General features: G+C 43.2%; 1 protein-coding gene across 8 annotated transcripts in view; it reads right to left on the bottom strand.

Annotated features, from left to right (window-relative positions):
• Positions 1-1,850: 1,850 nt before the first annotated feature.
• Positions 1,851-14,348, bottom strand: part of TRPM1 (transient receptor potential cation channel subfamily M member 1) — a 188,486-nt gene continuing 175,988 nt past the window's right edge. For all 8 annotated transcript variants that reach the window (XM_060755791.2, XM_060755784.2, XM_060755786.2 and 5 more), the window contains 4 exons: positions 12,536-12,680; positions 9,410-9,612; positions 4,207-4,339; positions 1,851-3,400 (listed from right to left, as the gene is read on the bottom strand). In XM_060755791.2, coding sequence (XP_060611774.2) covers positions 2,155-3,400; positions 4,207-4,339; positions 9,410-9,612; positions 12,536-12,680 — 1,727 coding nt within the window. In that variant the 3' untranslated portion in view covers positions 1,851-2,154. The remainder of the gene's footprint in view (positions 3,401-4,206; positions 4,340-9,409; positions 9,613-12,535; positions 12,681-14,348) is intronic.

The raw sequence follows: 14,348 nt of genomic DNA, 5'->3' as shown, positions 1-14,348 counted from the left end.
CGTCTGGCCACCTTCCTGTTTCCTGTGAAAGCTCCTGGGATAAAGGTACTGTCTGGACGGGCCCTAAGTCTGAATGCACATTTGCATGTATTTGGAAATGTTGAAGAGGTGGTCACTGGAAGTGGGAGCAAATGAAAGGGCTCTGCATCCTTTCCCTCTCGGTTCCAATAGTTTGCATTGCCCTTCCAGGAATAGCTATTCCAGTTAAAACCCATCTGCTCTTTATATGGTGGATGTAAGATGTCTAGTTAGATGCTGAGCTTGTCAAACTTCTGTCTTTTGGGCACCTTTAACTCCAGCATCACCTAAACTTACAGATTCACTAGCCATCCCCTGCCACATGTTGCTGTGGCCCAATCTAGTGAACTGGAAAATAAAATAATGAGAAAGTGTTGGTTTCTAATATATGTAATTTCTTTATGCTTGTGGGAAGACTGTATTTCTTGTTTTTTTGTCAGTGTTGATGTGGAGATTGTCTGGGTTGCCCACTCTGGAACATGCAACATATCATTGTCCTTCTTTAGGGGTCCCTTTCAAATCTATGATACTATATCTCTGTGTGTGAATCATATATATCTATCTATATCTATGGCTGGATGGCCCTTTGTCAGGAGGGCTTTGATTATGTTTTCTTGTCCTGGTGAAGGAAATTGGACTGGATGGCCTTAAGTATTTTCCGTTGGTCATGTGGGTTCTGTGTGGGAAGTTTGCCCCAATTCTGTCATTGGGGTTCAGAACACTCTTTGATGAAGAGTGAAGATTTATAGGTGAACTATAAATCCCAATAACTACAACTCCCAAATGTCAAGGTCTATTTCCCCCAAACTCCATTTGTGTTCATATTTAAGCACATTGAATATTTGTGCCAAGTTTGGTCCAGATCCATCATTGTTTGAGTCCACCGTGCTTTCTGGAGGTAGGTGAACTACAATTCCCAAACTCAAGCTCAATGCCCAACAAACCCTTCTGGTGTTTTCTGTTGTTCATGGGAGTCCTGTGTGCCATGTTTGGTTCAATGCTATCATTGGTGGAGTTCAGAATGCTCTTTGATTGTAGGTGAATTATAAATCCCAGCAACTACAACTCCCAAATGACAAAATCAGTTTTTTTAGTGATGGTCACTCCTTGGGTTAGTAGGTGTCTTGTGGCAAAATTGGGCAGCAATTAGTTCAGTGGTTTCTGAGTTATGATAATCCCACAAACGAACATTACAGTTTAATTATATAGAATTATAGAATCATAGAGTTGGACGACATCTCGTGGGCCATCCGGTCCAACTCCATTCGGCCAATAAGCAGGAAAATCACATTTAAAGCATCCCCAACAGATGGCCACCCGGCCTCTGCTTAAAAGCCTCCAAAGAAGGAACCTCTACCACACTCCGGTGCAGAGAGTTCCACTGCTGAACAGCTCTCACATGAGTTCTTCCTCATGTTCAGATGGAATCTCCTTTCTTAAACTTAAACTGAGGTCAGTGTGCACATATTGATGTCATGATAAAATGATTTTGCATTTTATGTATTTTGCAATGCTTTTGTGTTATATTATTTGTATTGTATCGATGAGCATGGCCTCATGTAAGCCGCACCGTGTCCCCTTGGGGGAGATGGTGCAGGGTATAAATAAAGTATTATTATTATTATTATTATTATTATTATTATTATTATTATGGGACTAAACTGCCATCAATAGGCAATGGAAGAGGAACAGGTGGCCATTCCCCCCCCCCCCCCCCACAGTCAACAAAGAGCACCCTAACTTTTTCACCAAGGTGGGATGGACCACTAAGAAGTCAGGGGATCCTTCAGGTCCAATGAATGACTTATAAAAGTGCTAGGAATAAATGGTCATTTTTGTGGTTGTTTTAGATATATATATTTTTTAAAAATGTATGACAAATATTAAAACACCCCCATCCTATCGACATTTGAATCTGGTGCCTAATTGAAACAAGAGACTCCATGCCACATTCGTACGGAGCATGTGATTCTCTTCATCCAAAGACAGAAAGAAGAGGATGCCGATGCGCCTGCAAAAGAAAACACCATAAACGACCCAAGGCCAATTAGCTCATCGAGCAATGTGTGTTCCTTCTGCGATATTCTGACCGAGTCGAGAAAGCCAGATACTTGGTGAGGGTGGGGAAAGGCCATTTTAGCACTCCGTTTCTGTGCCGGAGGCATTTTCTTTGTTCGTTTTGGGCTCTTCCGTCGCGTTTCCACAGGTGACCACGAGACTACTGACACTGCTGGCATGTCCCGGCCTGATTAGCTTGTCTTTAACGGACTTGGCTTTCCGTGAATGGCCATGCAAACTCTTTGAGCGGATGGATGGGAACTCGTAAGTCCGGTCAGAGTTCACCAGAAGCTGGTCCTCTTTGTCCGTCCTCCTACTGACCGGCGAAGATGGGTGGGAGGCACTGAGGCCCACGACTTCACCACCAGCGTCACTGTCGTCCTCGGTGTCGGTCAGCATCGGTTTCCGCTCCGCTTGCATCTCTGCCTCGGACACGATGCCGGGGTATTCGGGAGGTGGCTCGTCCTCCAGCTTCTGCTGTAGCTCGTACTTCCATTCGGCCGTCCATTGCTCAACCGTGGCGGGGCACACCTGGTCCATGATGGTCTGGTACTCGTGGTCCACAATGGCCCAGTTGTTCACGCCTCCTACCATCTTCCCACCTTGTGCAAATATATAGCTCCTGGATTTCATCATGGTCGCCTGACAACCGTCAAACGTTTCTGAAGGGCAGTACTTCATGGCTCGAGTTTTGTCCAAGGGGTAGGAGATGGTGGCTTCCAGTTTGGTCCTCTCAAGGGCCATGCAAGCGTTTGGGAGGTCTGACCTCCTTCTGGACTGCCCACTTAAAGCACTATCTGTTTGGCTGAAGGTTTGGGATATGGTCCCTTCACTCTTGCTGTGGTCTGGCCTGTCCCCCATATGGAGTCCGCCAACCGTCTGTGCAACGTCTAAGGTGTGCCTGCCGTGGTCCAAAGCAGCCACTGCACTCAGGCTTGAAGTGGAGCGGAGACTTCCTTGGCGTTCCGGAGACAGGTGCAGCTTGGAGTCCGCTTTACGCAGTGCCATAGCCGGGGACATCGGGGCGGGGGGCAAGTCGTCGTAGACAAGCTCATCGCCATGATACCGGAACATGCCGTAGCCATCCGAACTGTTCACGCTGCTCTGACGGAGGAGGTAAGCCACGTCGCACTCGGAGGAGGCTCTGGAACGAGTGTGGGTCAGCTCAGCCTTGTCGATCCCGGCCAGTTTTTCCAAAGCGTTGGCCATTCGGCTGGAAAGCTCTTCCAACTGAGAAAGCCGGAGGTCGACTGTCTGCAGCGAGGCTTTCATGAAGTGCTCCCGTTCGTTCACTTCTTCTAATCTCATAGACATGTTCTCAACTCTACAGAATTCAAAAAGGAGAGAAAAGATGGGTTCAGCAATCTAGATCTGGTCTGTGAGGCATCTTCTGCACTGAAATGATCAGTCTGGAACAATAAGCAAAGAAGGACCCAATTAATCCTCTGTTTTTTCTCCTCTCACTTTGTCTTAAGTTTACTTCAGTGATTACATTCAAAAACATAGATCGTTAGGCATGGGCAATCCATGGTTCTAAATGGTTCTAGAGTACTTACAAAACTAGAGGGCGCTGGTGCTTTGTTTCTAAAGTGTTGCTAAAATTCTGGTGGTGAACATTTCTAACAAAACTCTAACAAAACTTTCAAAATTCAGTCTTCAAAGAGATCTTGAAAAGATAAATATTATTGTGTTGTTGAAGACTTTTGTGGCTGGAATCACTGCGTTGCTGTGAGTTTTCTGGGCTGTCTAGCTATGTTCCAGAAGCATTGTCTCCTGACGTTTCACCCACATCTATGACAGGCATCCTCAGAGATTGAGGGGTCTGTTGGAAATCAGGCAAGTGAGGTTTCCACAGATATATAAACCCTTTGAGGATGCCTGCCATAAATGCAGGTGAAACGTCAGGAGAGAATGCTTCAGGAACATGATCATGGAGCCCGGAAAACTCACGGCAACCCATAAATATTATTACTATTATTATTTAGTCTTATCTGGCTTTCCTCTCAGAGTTAAGACTTAAAGTGGCCTTTGCAGACCAAAGTACTGGATCAGATTGCTCTCATCTTGGAGCTTCTGTTTCCCATTCACTGCCAATGGGGAAAAACCTAGAAAAATAATTTAATCCAATACCTTTCAGAAGTCACTCGAATCCGTTCATCATTGGAAGACTGTTCTTCATCCTCTTTTTCACGGAAATATTCTTCCACGCATTGTTCCTCAAACTCATACAGCTTTTTCAACTCTTCGTCATTTAGAAACAGCTCTATAAGAAAAGAGGGGAGGGATGTGTTCATGTATTTTCGTTTCATTCTCAAATCTAGGCTTTTGAAGAATTTCCTGCCCTCTTGTTTGCCCATATCACTTAAGACAGTGGTTCTCAACCTGGGGGTTGTGACCCCTTGGGGGGTTGTGAGGGGATGCTAGAGGGGTTACCAAAGACCATCAGAAAACACAGTATTTCCTGTTGGTCATGGGAGTTCTGTGTGGGAAGTTTGGCTTAATTATCTCGTTGGTGGGGTTCAGAATCCTCTTTGATTGTAAGTGAACTTTAAATCCCAGCAACTCCAACTCTCAAATGTCAAGGTCTATTTTCCCCAAATTCTACCAGTGTTCACATTTGGGCATATTGAGTATTTGTGCCAAGTTTGGTCCAGAATCATCACTATTCAAGTTGCAGGTCATGACCTATAAAGCCCTAAATGTTTCGGGCCCCGCCTGTTTCTGCGATTGCATCTCCTTCTGTGATGTTCTGAACGAGTTGAGAAAGCCAGTGTAAAATCTAAGATCTTCCGGGGAGGCCCTCCTTTCGCTCTCACCACCCTCACAGGTATGGTTGGTGGGGATGAGAGAGAGGGCCTTTTCAGTGGTGGCCCCCCACCTCTGGAATGCCCTCTCCAAGGAAATTAGACAGGCCCCATCCCTGCCCTCCTTTCGTAAGAACTTGAAGACCTGGTGGTTTCAACAAGCTTTTGAGAATGACTAGTTCTAGCTCAGCCCTAGACATTGTTGAATATGGCCTTATTATCCCTACCAATTACCCAGGTCACTTCCTCTAATAGGCCCCGGAAATGAACAGCCATAAACCCGTAACTATTATTGTTGTTGCCCGCTATAGCACTGCACTTAATTCCCAGGGCCCCTAGAATTTTTGAATTTGCACTAATCTCGGCCCAACCTTTTAAATTGCCTTGAACAGGCAAGATTACTTTTAATATATATGTGATATGGCAACAATTTTTATGCTTATATTGTTTTGTTAATCTTATGGTTATTTTGTTTACTCTGTATGTATTGATGATGTTACTTGGAAACTGCTCTGAGTCCCCTCGGGGAGATAGAGCAGTATATAAATAAAGTTTTATTATATTGTATTATCGAAGGCTTTCATGGCTGGAATCACTAGGTTCTTGTGGGTTTTTTCGGGCTATAGGGCCATGTTCTAGAAGCATTTCTCCTGACGTTTCGCCTGCATCTATGGCAAGCATCCTCAGAGGTAGTGAGGTCTGTTGGAATTAGGACAATGGGTTTATATATGAGGATGCTTGCCATAGATGCAGGCAAAACGTCAGGAGAAATGCCTCTAGAACATGGCCCTATAGCCCGAAAAAACCCACAAAAACCTACTTTTATTATATTATTATTATTCGAGTCCACAGTGCTCTCTGGATGTAGGTGAACTACAACCCCCAAACTCAAGATCAGTGCTTACCAGACCCAGTATTTTCTGTTGATCATTGGAGTTTTGTGTGCCAAGTGGTTCAATTTCATTGTTGGTAGAGTTCAGAATTCTCTCTGATTGTAGGTTACCTATAAATCCCAGCAACTGCAGCTTCCAAATGACATCAATCCCCCCAACCCCAACAGTCTTCAAATTTGGGCATATCAGGTATTTGTGCCAAATTTGGTCCAGTGAATGAAAATATATCTTTCATATCAGATATTTATATTATGACTAGCTGTCCCCTGCCGCGCATTGCTGTGGCCCAGTCTGTTGATCTGGAAAATAAATTAATGAGAAAGTGTTGGTTTCTAATATATGCGATCTCCTTATGCTTGTGGGTAAACAGTATTTCTTGCTGTTTCTTTGTCAGTGTTGATGTGGAGAGTGTCTGGTTTGCCTACTCTGGAACATGCAACATATTGTCCTTCTTTAAGGGTCCCCTTCAAATCTATGATACTATATCTCTCTGTGTGTGAATCATATCTATCTATCTATCTATCTATCTATCTATCTATCTATCTATATCTATGTCAGGAGGACTTTGATTACATTTTCTTGCCCTGAGTTGGATTGGATGGCCTTAGGTATTTTCTGTTGGTCATGGGGGTTCTGTGTGGGAAGTTTGCCCCGATTCTGTTGTTCATGGGGTTCAGAATGCTCTTTGTAGGTGAACTGTGAATCCCAGTGACTACAACTCCCAAAAGTCAAGGTCTATTTCCTCCAAACTCCATCTGTGTTCGTATTTGGGCATATTGAGTGTTTGTGCCAAGTTTGGTCCAGATACATCATTGTTTGAGTCCACAGTGCTCCCTGGATATAGGTGAACTGCAACTCCCAAACTCAAGGTCAATGCCCACCAAACCCTTCCAGTATTTTCTGTTGGTCATGGAAGTTCTGTGTGCCAAGTTTGGTTCAATTCCATCGTTGGTGGGGTTCGTAATGCTCTTTGATTTTAGGTAAACTATAAATCCCAGCAATTACAAAATCATAATTTTTTGAGTGATGGTCACTCCTTGTGTTGTGAGATGTTTTGCTGCCAAATTTGGTGTGATTTCGTTCGTTGGTTCTTTTGTTTTTAAGGTACTCATTATGCACAGAGCATTTATATATATATAGATTCATACCTGTAGCAAAAGTATAGTTATGAAGTAGCAACAAAAGTAATGGTTGGGGGTCAGCACAGTGTGAGGAACTGTATTAAGGGGCTGCGACATTAGGAAGGTTGACTTGAGACAAGCACAAAATTGGATGCTAATTCTTGAAACACCTGAGATTTGACTTCAAGCCTGAGTACTTCTTACTTGGGATTACAGATTTTGAAATGAACAAGAACACAAATAAGATATTCCTCAATGTATCTAATAACGGCAGCCAGAATAACACTGGCACAAATATGGAAAAACACCAAAAATACCCACTATAGAAAAATGGATTCTGAAAGTGATGGATATCATAAATATGGACCTCCTCACCCCAAAACTTGCACAGAACAACATACAACACCAGGAAACAGACTGGGGAAAAATATGGAATTTCTAAAAAAGGAATACAGAGGAATTTATATAAAGGAAAATTAAAAGAAACTCAAAGGACAGGATGAAAAATAAGAAATCAATGCTATACAAACAAAAAAGATTTAAAGACAAAAATAGAACTTTGGCAAAATTAAACCTGGAAGTGTCACCAGTTGGGAGCCCCCCCCCCCCCCCAGCTTATTATATAATATAATACAATATAATATGTTATATATACATATAATAGTAATAATATTAAAATGTAATACAATATATTACTACTAATAATATCTACATATATAAAAATGCTCTGTGCGTAATGAGTACCTTAAAAACAAAAGAACCAATGAACGAAATCACACCAAATTTGGCAACAAAATGTCTCACAACACAAGAAGTGACCATCAATCAAAAATTTATGATTTTGTCATTTGGGAGTTGTAGTTGTTGGGATTTATCATTCACCTATAATCAAAGAGCTCTCTGAACTCCACCAACAATCGAATTGAACCAAACTTGGCACACGGGACTCCCCTGACCAACAGAAAACACAAAGAGTTTTGTGGGCATTGACCTTTGTGTTTGGGAGTTGTAGTTCACTTACATCCTGAGAGCACTGTGGACTCAAACAATGATGGATCTGGACCAAACTTGGCACAAATACTCAATATGCCCAAATATGAGCACAGATGGAGTTTGGGGAAAATAGACCTTGACATTTGGGAGTAGTAGTTACTGGGATTTATAGTTCACTTACAATCAAAGCACATTCTGAACCCCACAAACGACAGAATTGGGGCAAATTTCCCACACAGAACCCCCATGGCCATCCAGTCCAACTCCTTTACCAGGGCAAAAAAACGTGATCAAAGCCCTCCTGACAAAGAGCCATCCAGCCATAGATATAGATAGATAGATAGATAGATATGATTCACACACACAGATATAGTACCATAGATTTGAAAGGGACCCCTAAACAAGGGCAATTATGTGTTGCGTGTTCCAGAGGAGGCAAACATCAACACCGGCAAATAAACAGCAAGAAATACTGTTTAGAAACCAATACTTTCTCATTACTTTATATTCCAGATCACCAGACTGGGCCACAGCAACGCGTGGCAGGAGGGCAGCTAGTAATACTGTAATTATATATTTTATATTAAATGTAATATTACTAATAGCATTACAGTATAATGTTATAGCACAATGTAACGTATAATATTAATATTGTGCTCTGATAATAATATAATATATTGTATTTACTTTTTACTTGTAAGCCGCTCTAAGTCCCCTTCGGGGTTTTTTGTTGTTGTTGTTGTTGTTGTGTCAGGAGCAACCGCTCCTGTTGTGAGAGAATTGGCCGTCTGCAATGATGTTGCCCAGGGGACGCCTGGATGATTTTTGATGTTTTATCATCCTTGTGGGAGGCTTCTCTCATGTCCCCGCATGAGGAGCTGGAGCTAATAGAGGGAGCTCATCCGCCTCTCCCCGGATTCGAACCTGCGACCTGTCGGTCTTCAGTCCTGCCGGCACAGTGCTTTAACCCACTGCGCCACCGGGGGTGAGAAGTGTTGTAAATAAATAAACTCATAGTGAAAACTACCCTTCGTTTTACCCTTTTTTCTATTTCTTTTTTCCTTTCTTTCTTCCTTTCTCTTTTTTTCTTTTTCTTCTTTATCCCCTCTTATGCCCCACTTTTTTCTATTAAGTTTCAAACTTTTCTTTGAATTTAATATTCTCCCACTTTCAAAATCGACTTTTTATTTTAAGCTTAATTTTCAATGAAGATCATTTTTTTTAAAAAAACCACCTGTTTCTTTTCTAAACAAAGCTTTGGGCAGTGAAGGTACTTTTTACAAAAGATTTTTATGCTTCCCTTTCTAAGTTCTTCCTCACATTCAGAAGCATCCCTGCAAGTAAAAGCAGAGCTTGACAGGGGCAGGGAGAGAGGTTTGCCCCAGCCCAACCTGCCCCTTGCTCTGCTTTCTTTCTACTTGCAAGGAGCTCTTTGCAGAGGACCACAACTGAACCCTTCTTTCTCCAAAAGGACACTCTACCCGGCCGCCCCCCTTACACCGCTCTCCCTTCTCGTTCGTACTCAGCCCTCGGTCGCGTTCGTCTTGCTCCCCTTCCCTTTGCTTCTTGCAGCGGCAGCAGAGGCGGACCATGATGATGTAAATGTGGCTGAAGATGATCATGGGAGGAGGAAGCACCGGCCGGTCGTGGAAGGTCATGATCAGCTGGTACCGCTGGAATTTCCAGACCTGGTTGGAGATGGACTTCACTTCAAAGAAGGTGTTGCTGCAAGAGACATCAATACGTGGGGAAAAGAGCTCAGAGTCCTTGTGGACAACAAGTTAAACATGAGCCAACAATGTCATGCGGCAGCAAAAAAAGCCAATGGGATGTTGGCCTGCATCAATAGGAGCCTGACATCCGCTGGGAAGTTGCAGCCAATAGTGAAAGGACCAAGGCAGAGACATCTCCAGCTCATCCCTTGTTTGGGTATCAGCCAGCACGTTAACGACTTAAATCAAGAAATAGTTTTCTTAGATCTACAGAGACACTCGCTGGAACACCTCAGCAAGCGAGAGTTCAAAAGTGGCAGGCCCAAACCCAGCACCTCAATCTGTGGGTGATACCAGATGAGAGACTACCCCCTGGGCACACAGAAGACTGGGCAACTTGGAAGGGGCTGAACAGACTGCGCTCTGGCACCACGAGATGCAGAGCCGATCTTAAGAAATGGGGCCACAAAGTTGAATCCACGACATGCGAGTGTGGAGAAGAGCAAACCACTGACCACCTGCTGCAATGCAACCTGAGCCCTGCCACAAGCACAATGGAGGAACTTCTTGCGGCAACACCAGAGGCACTCAAAGTGGCCAGATACTGGTCAAAGGACATTTAACCAACTACCAAATTTGCAAAATCTGTGGGTTTTTAAAAAAATCTGTTTGTTTGTTTTATTCTGTTAGAAATGTAATACAATGTTCTGATTGCGGATGACACAATAAATAAATAAATAAATAGGAGTCTAGTGTCTAGATCCAGGGAAGCCATGATATGCCTCTATTCTGCCTTGCTCAAACCACATCTGAATCACACTATGTCCAATTCTGGGCACTGCAATTGAGGGGAGATGTTGACTCTCAGCTGGAAAGCTTGGATTGGATGGCCCTGGAAGGTCTCTTCTGATGTGCAATTCTATATTGGCATGTAGAATCATAGAATCCTAGAGTTGATGGAAACCTTCCCACCGGAGTGGAAATCATCTATCGGACAGATGGCAAGCTGTTTAACCTCAGCAGACTGAAAGCCAAAACCAAGGTTACAACAACATCTGTCATAGAGCTCTAGTATGCTGGTGACAATGTTGTTTGTGCGCATTCAGAAGAAGATCTACAAGCCACTCTAAAACCTTCGCAGAAGCATACGAGAAGCTCGGGCTGTCATTTAACATCAAGAAAACCATTATTTACATTATTTTACTCTATTATATCTCTTATTACTACATTTCCATAACAATAATAAAGTAAAATAATAAATGTATTACAAATAATAATAATAACAGAGTAAAATAATGAATAACCTTGACTCGAGTATAAGCCGAGGGGGACTTTTTCAGCCTAAAAAAAGAGCTGAAAAACTAGGCTTATACTCAAGTATATACAGTAATAAGCGACACAACAATATAAAATCAAGTATTAAAAACAGAGAAGATTTCAATGGGCAGGGCCGGATTCAAGGATAAAATTTTAAAACACTGGGGGATAGGACAATGTAAATTATCAGGAGGAGGATCCGGGAATGAGGAAGGATTTAATTGCACGAACCATAAAATAAAGTGCTTCTAAGGACATTTTGTGCAAAGTTTTGTCCGGGAGTATCTTGCATTTAATCACTGAAGGCACATTGTAATAACCAGGTTTTTAAATTCCTCCTGAAGATTGCCAGTGTGGGGGCTTGCCTAATATCTCTGGGGAGCGAATTCCAGAGCCGGGGGGACACCACAGAGAAGGCCCTTTCTCTTGTCCCCATAAGTCACACTTGCAATGCAGGCAGGAGCGAGAGAAGAGTCTCTCCAGAAGATCATAGAGATCCTGTGGGTTCGTAGATGGAAATGTGGTCGCGCAGGTAGGTGGGTCCCAAACCGTTCAGGGACCTGCACCTTGAATTGGGCCCGGAAAATAAACGGCCGCCAGTGGAGCTCCTTAAACAGGAAGGTTCACCGCTCTCTGTAATTCCCACCAGTTAATAATCTGGCTGCCGCCCGTTGGACCAATTGGAATTTCCGGGCCATCTTCAAGGGCAGCCCTATGGAGAGCGCATTGCAATAGTCCAATCTAGAGATAACAAAGGCGTGGCCAAATCCGACCTCATGAGGTACGGTCACATCTGGCGCATGAGCTTCAATTGTGCAAATGCCCTCCCAGCCACCGCCAATGCCTGAGCTTCAAGCGTCAGCGCTGAATCTAGGAGGACACCGAAGTTTAGTATTGTTGTTGTTGTTGTTTATATTATTCAAAGCACCCACAACAGATGGCCATCCAGCCTCTGTTTCAAAGCTTCTAAAGCAGGAGCCTCCACCACACTCTAGGGCAGAGAGAAAGCCGCATCGAATCCCTTGGGAGATGCTAGCGGGGTACAAATAAAGTTATAATGATAATAATATAGCTCTCTCTCACAGTCAGGAAATTCTTCCTCATGTTCAGGTGGAATCTCCTTATAGTTTGAAGCCATTGTTTTGCATCCTGCTCTCCAGGGCAGCAGAAAACAGGCCTGCTCCCTCCTCCCTATGACTTTCCCTCACATATTTATCCATGGCCCTCCTCTCAACCTTCTCTTCTGCAGGCAAACCATGTCCAGCTCTTTTAAGCCGCTCCTCATAGGGCTTGTTCTCCAGATCCTTGATCATTTTAGTCACCCTCCTCTGGACACATTCCAGCTTGTCAACATCTCCCCTCAATTGTGGTGCCCAAATGTGGTCTAACCAAGGCAGAATAGAGCATGGGGAGCATGACTTCCACGGATCTAGACTCTATTATCCTATTGATGCAGGCCAAAATCCCATTGGCTTTTTTTGCGGCCACATGACACTGTTGGCTCATGTTCCCCTTCCTGGATGCCAGATCTCTTCTGGATGAAGCTGGGGAACAGCAATGGGATTTCACTTTGCAAGAAAAACACTCATTTCAAGACACTGGGCAAGAAAGACACTCACTTGAAGACAGCGATCAGCAGGTTGACCAGCAAGATGTTGGCGACCAAGAGGTAACACGCCATGATGGCCGGAGTCAGCCAGGCACCCGGGATGCAAGGAGGAAGCCGTTTGCCATCTTCGTCATAAAGGTTGTCCCCACATGGAGCTGTGCACGAATTGGGATCAGTTTTACAACCAACAAGACAGGCAGTTCTTAGTATATTAGGGGAATGCAGATGAGATGGGAGATGCGATAGGACTCAAAGGCCATGTTTAGATCCCACATCCCACCTGGAAACTTGGGAATGCAGCTACCGTTAAGACCACTGGACCCTGGTCTATCTCAGTATCATCTCTGGCCAGCAGCCATGGCTCTCTCCAAAATGTGAGGCGTTACTCTGGCATGGTTTTCTTTGAAGATCCCTTGTGGTCTCCATCCAGGGATGACTTGGGCTTGACCCTGCTTAGCTTCCAAACTAGACATGACTGGATGGGTTCAAGGGGCTGTGATGAAAACCTTGCCTGGGTTTCTGATATCTGAACCTACCCAAGTAGGCATGGGCAAACTTTGGCCCTCCAGGTGTTTTGGACTTCAACTCCCACAATTCCTAACAGCTGGCCCATGCCTGAGATAGATCATAGACCAGGGAGAGAGATAATAAAGTCATTCATATATATATATGTTTGTGTGTGTGTGTGTGTGTGTATATATATATATATCGTAAACTATGTCTTTCTCTCCCTACTCTATTTCTATCTATCTAGTCTATTTATCATTCTTTCTCTCTATTTATCTAATCTCTATATCTGACTTTCTGGTCTATCTCTCTCTTGTTTTGTTTTGTTTGTTTGTTTTTAATGCAATACAAATGCTTCGGTTCACTCCAGACATGACAAATAAATCAGAAATACCAAGGTTCACTACCTAACAAAAGTGTTTGGGCAACCCGTGCAATTGTACTCCCACATTGTTGAAAATATGAAAATATGTCTCCATTGCAAAGTATTCTCAGCTTGGAAAAAGCACTTTCCAACTAGGATTCCCAGAATCTTCCAAACTGGCTTAGCCACTGGACTGTATAAGTCAGGGGTCCTCAAACTTTTTAAACAGAGGGCCAGGCCACAGTCCCTTAAACTGTTGGAGGGCCGGATTATAATTTGGAAAAAAATTGAATGAATTCCTGTGCAGATTGCACATATCTTATTTGTAGTGCAAAACACACTTTAAAACAATACAATAATTAAAATGAAGAACCATTTTAACAAATATAAACTTATTAGTGTTTCAATGGGAAGTGTGGGCCGGCTTTTGGCTAATGAGATAACAACAACAACAACAACAACAACAACAACAACAACAATCTTTATTTATACCCCGCCACCATCTCCCCAATGGGGACTCGGAGCAGCTTACATGAGGCCAAGCCGAAATGACAATTACAATAAAGAAAAACCAAAACACAAACCAAAAACGCAAAAATAAACATCATAGTTACATAAAACATATGAATACATAACAAAATAAAAATTACAATATACACAGGCACAGTAATAATGGGCGGGCTACATGTAATGATCAAAAAACAAACTGATTAAAACTAATTAAAAAGGAAGTGGCCCCCAAATGCATGTCCAAGGGCATAGGAGATAGGATTGTTGTTGTTGTTGTTGTGTGCTTTCAAGTCGTTTCAGACGTAGGTTGACCCTCAACGAGGGCTGGGTAAATGACCTTGGAGGGCCGTATTTGGCCCCCGGGCCATAGTTTGAGGACCCCTGGTATAAGTTCTCAGCTAGATAGTTCTGAGTTGAACTAAATTAGGGTTTTTGGTGGCAA

The sequence above is a fragment of the Anolis sagrei genome, chromosome 9, assembly GCF_037176765.1.
Source record: "Anolis sagrei isolate rAnoSag1 chromosome 9, rAnoSag1.mat, whole genome shotgun sequence".
Lineage (NCBI taxonomy): Eukaryota > Metazoa > Chordata > Lepidosauria > Squamata > Dactyloidae > Anolis > Anolis sagrei.
This window is presented reverse-complemented; position numbering and strand designations above follow the sequence as displayed.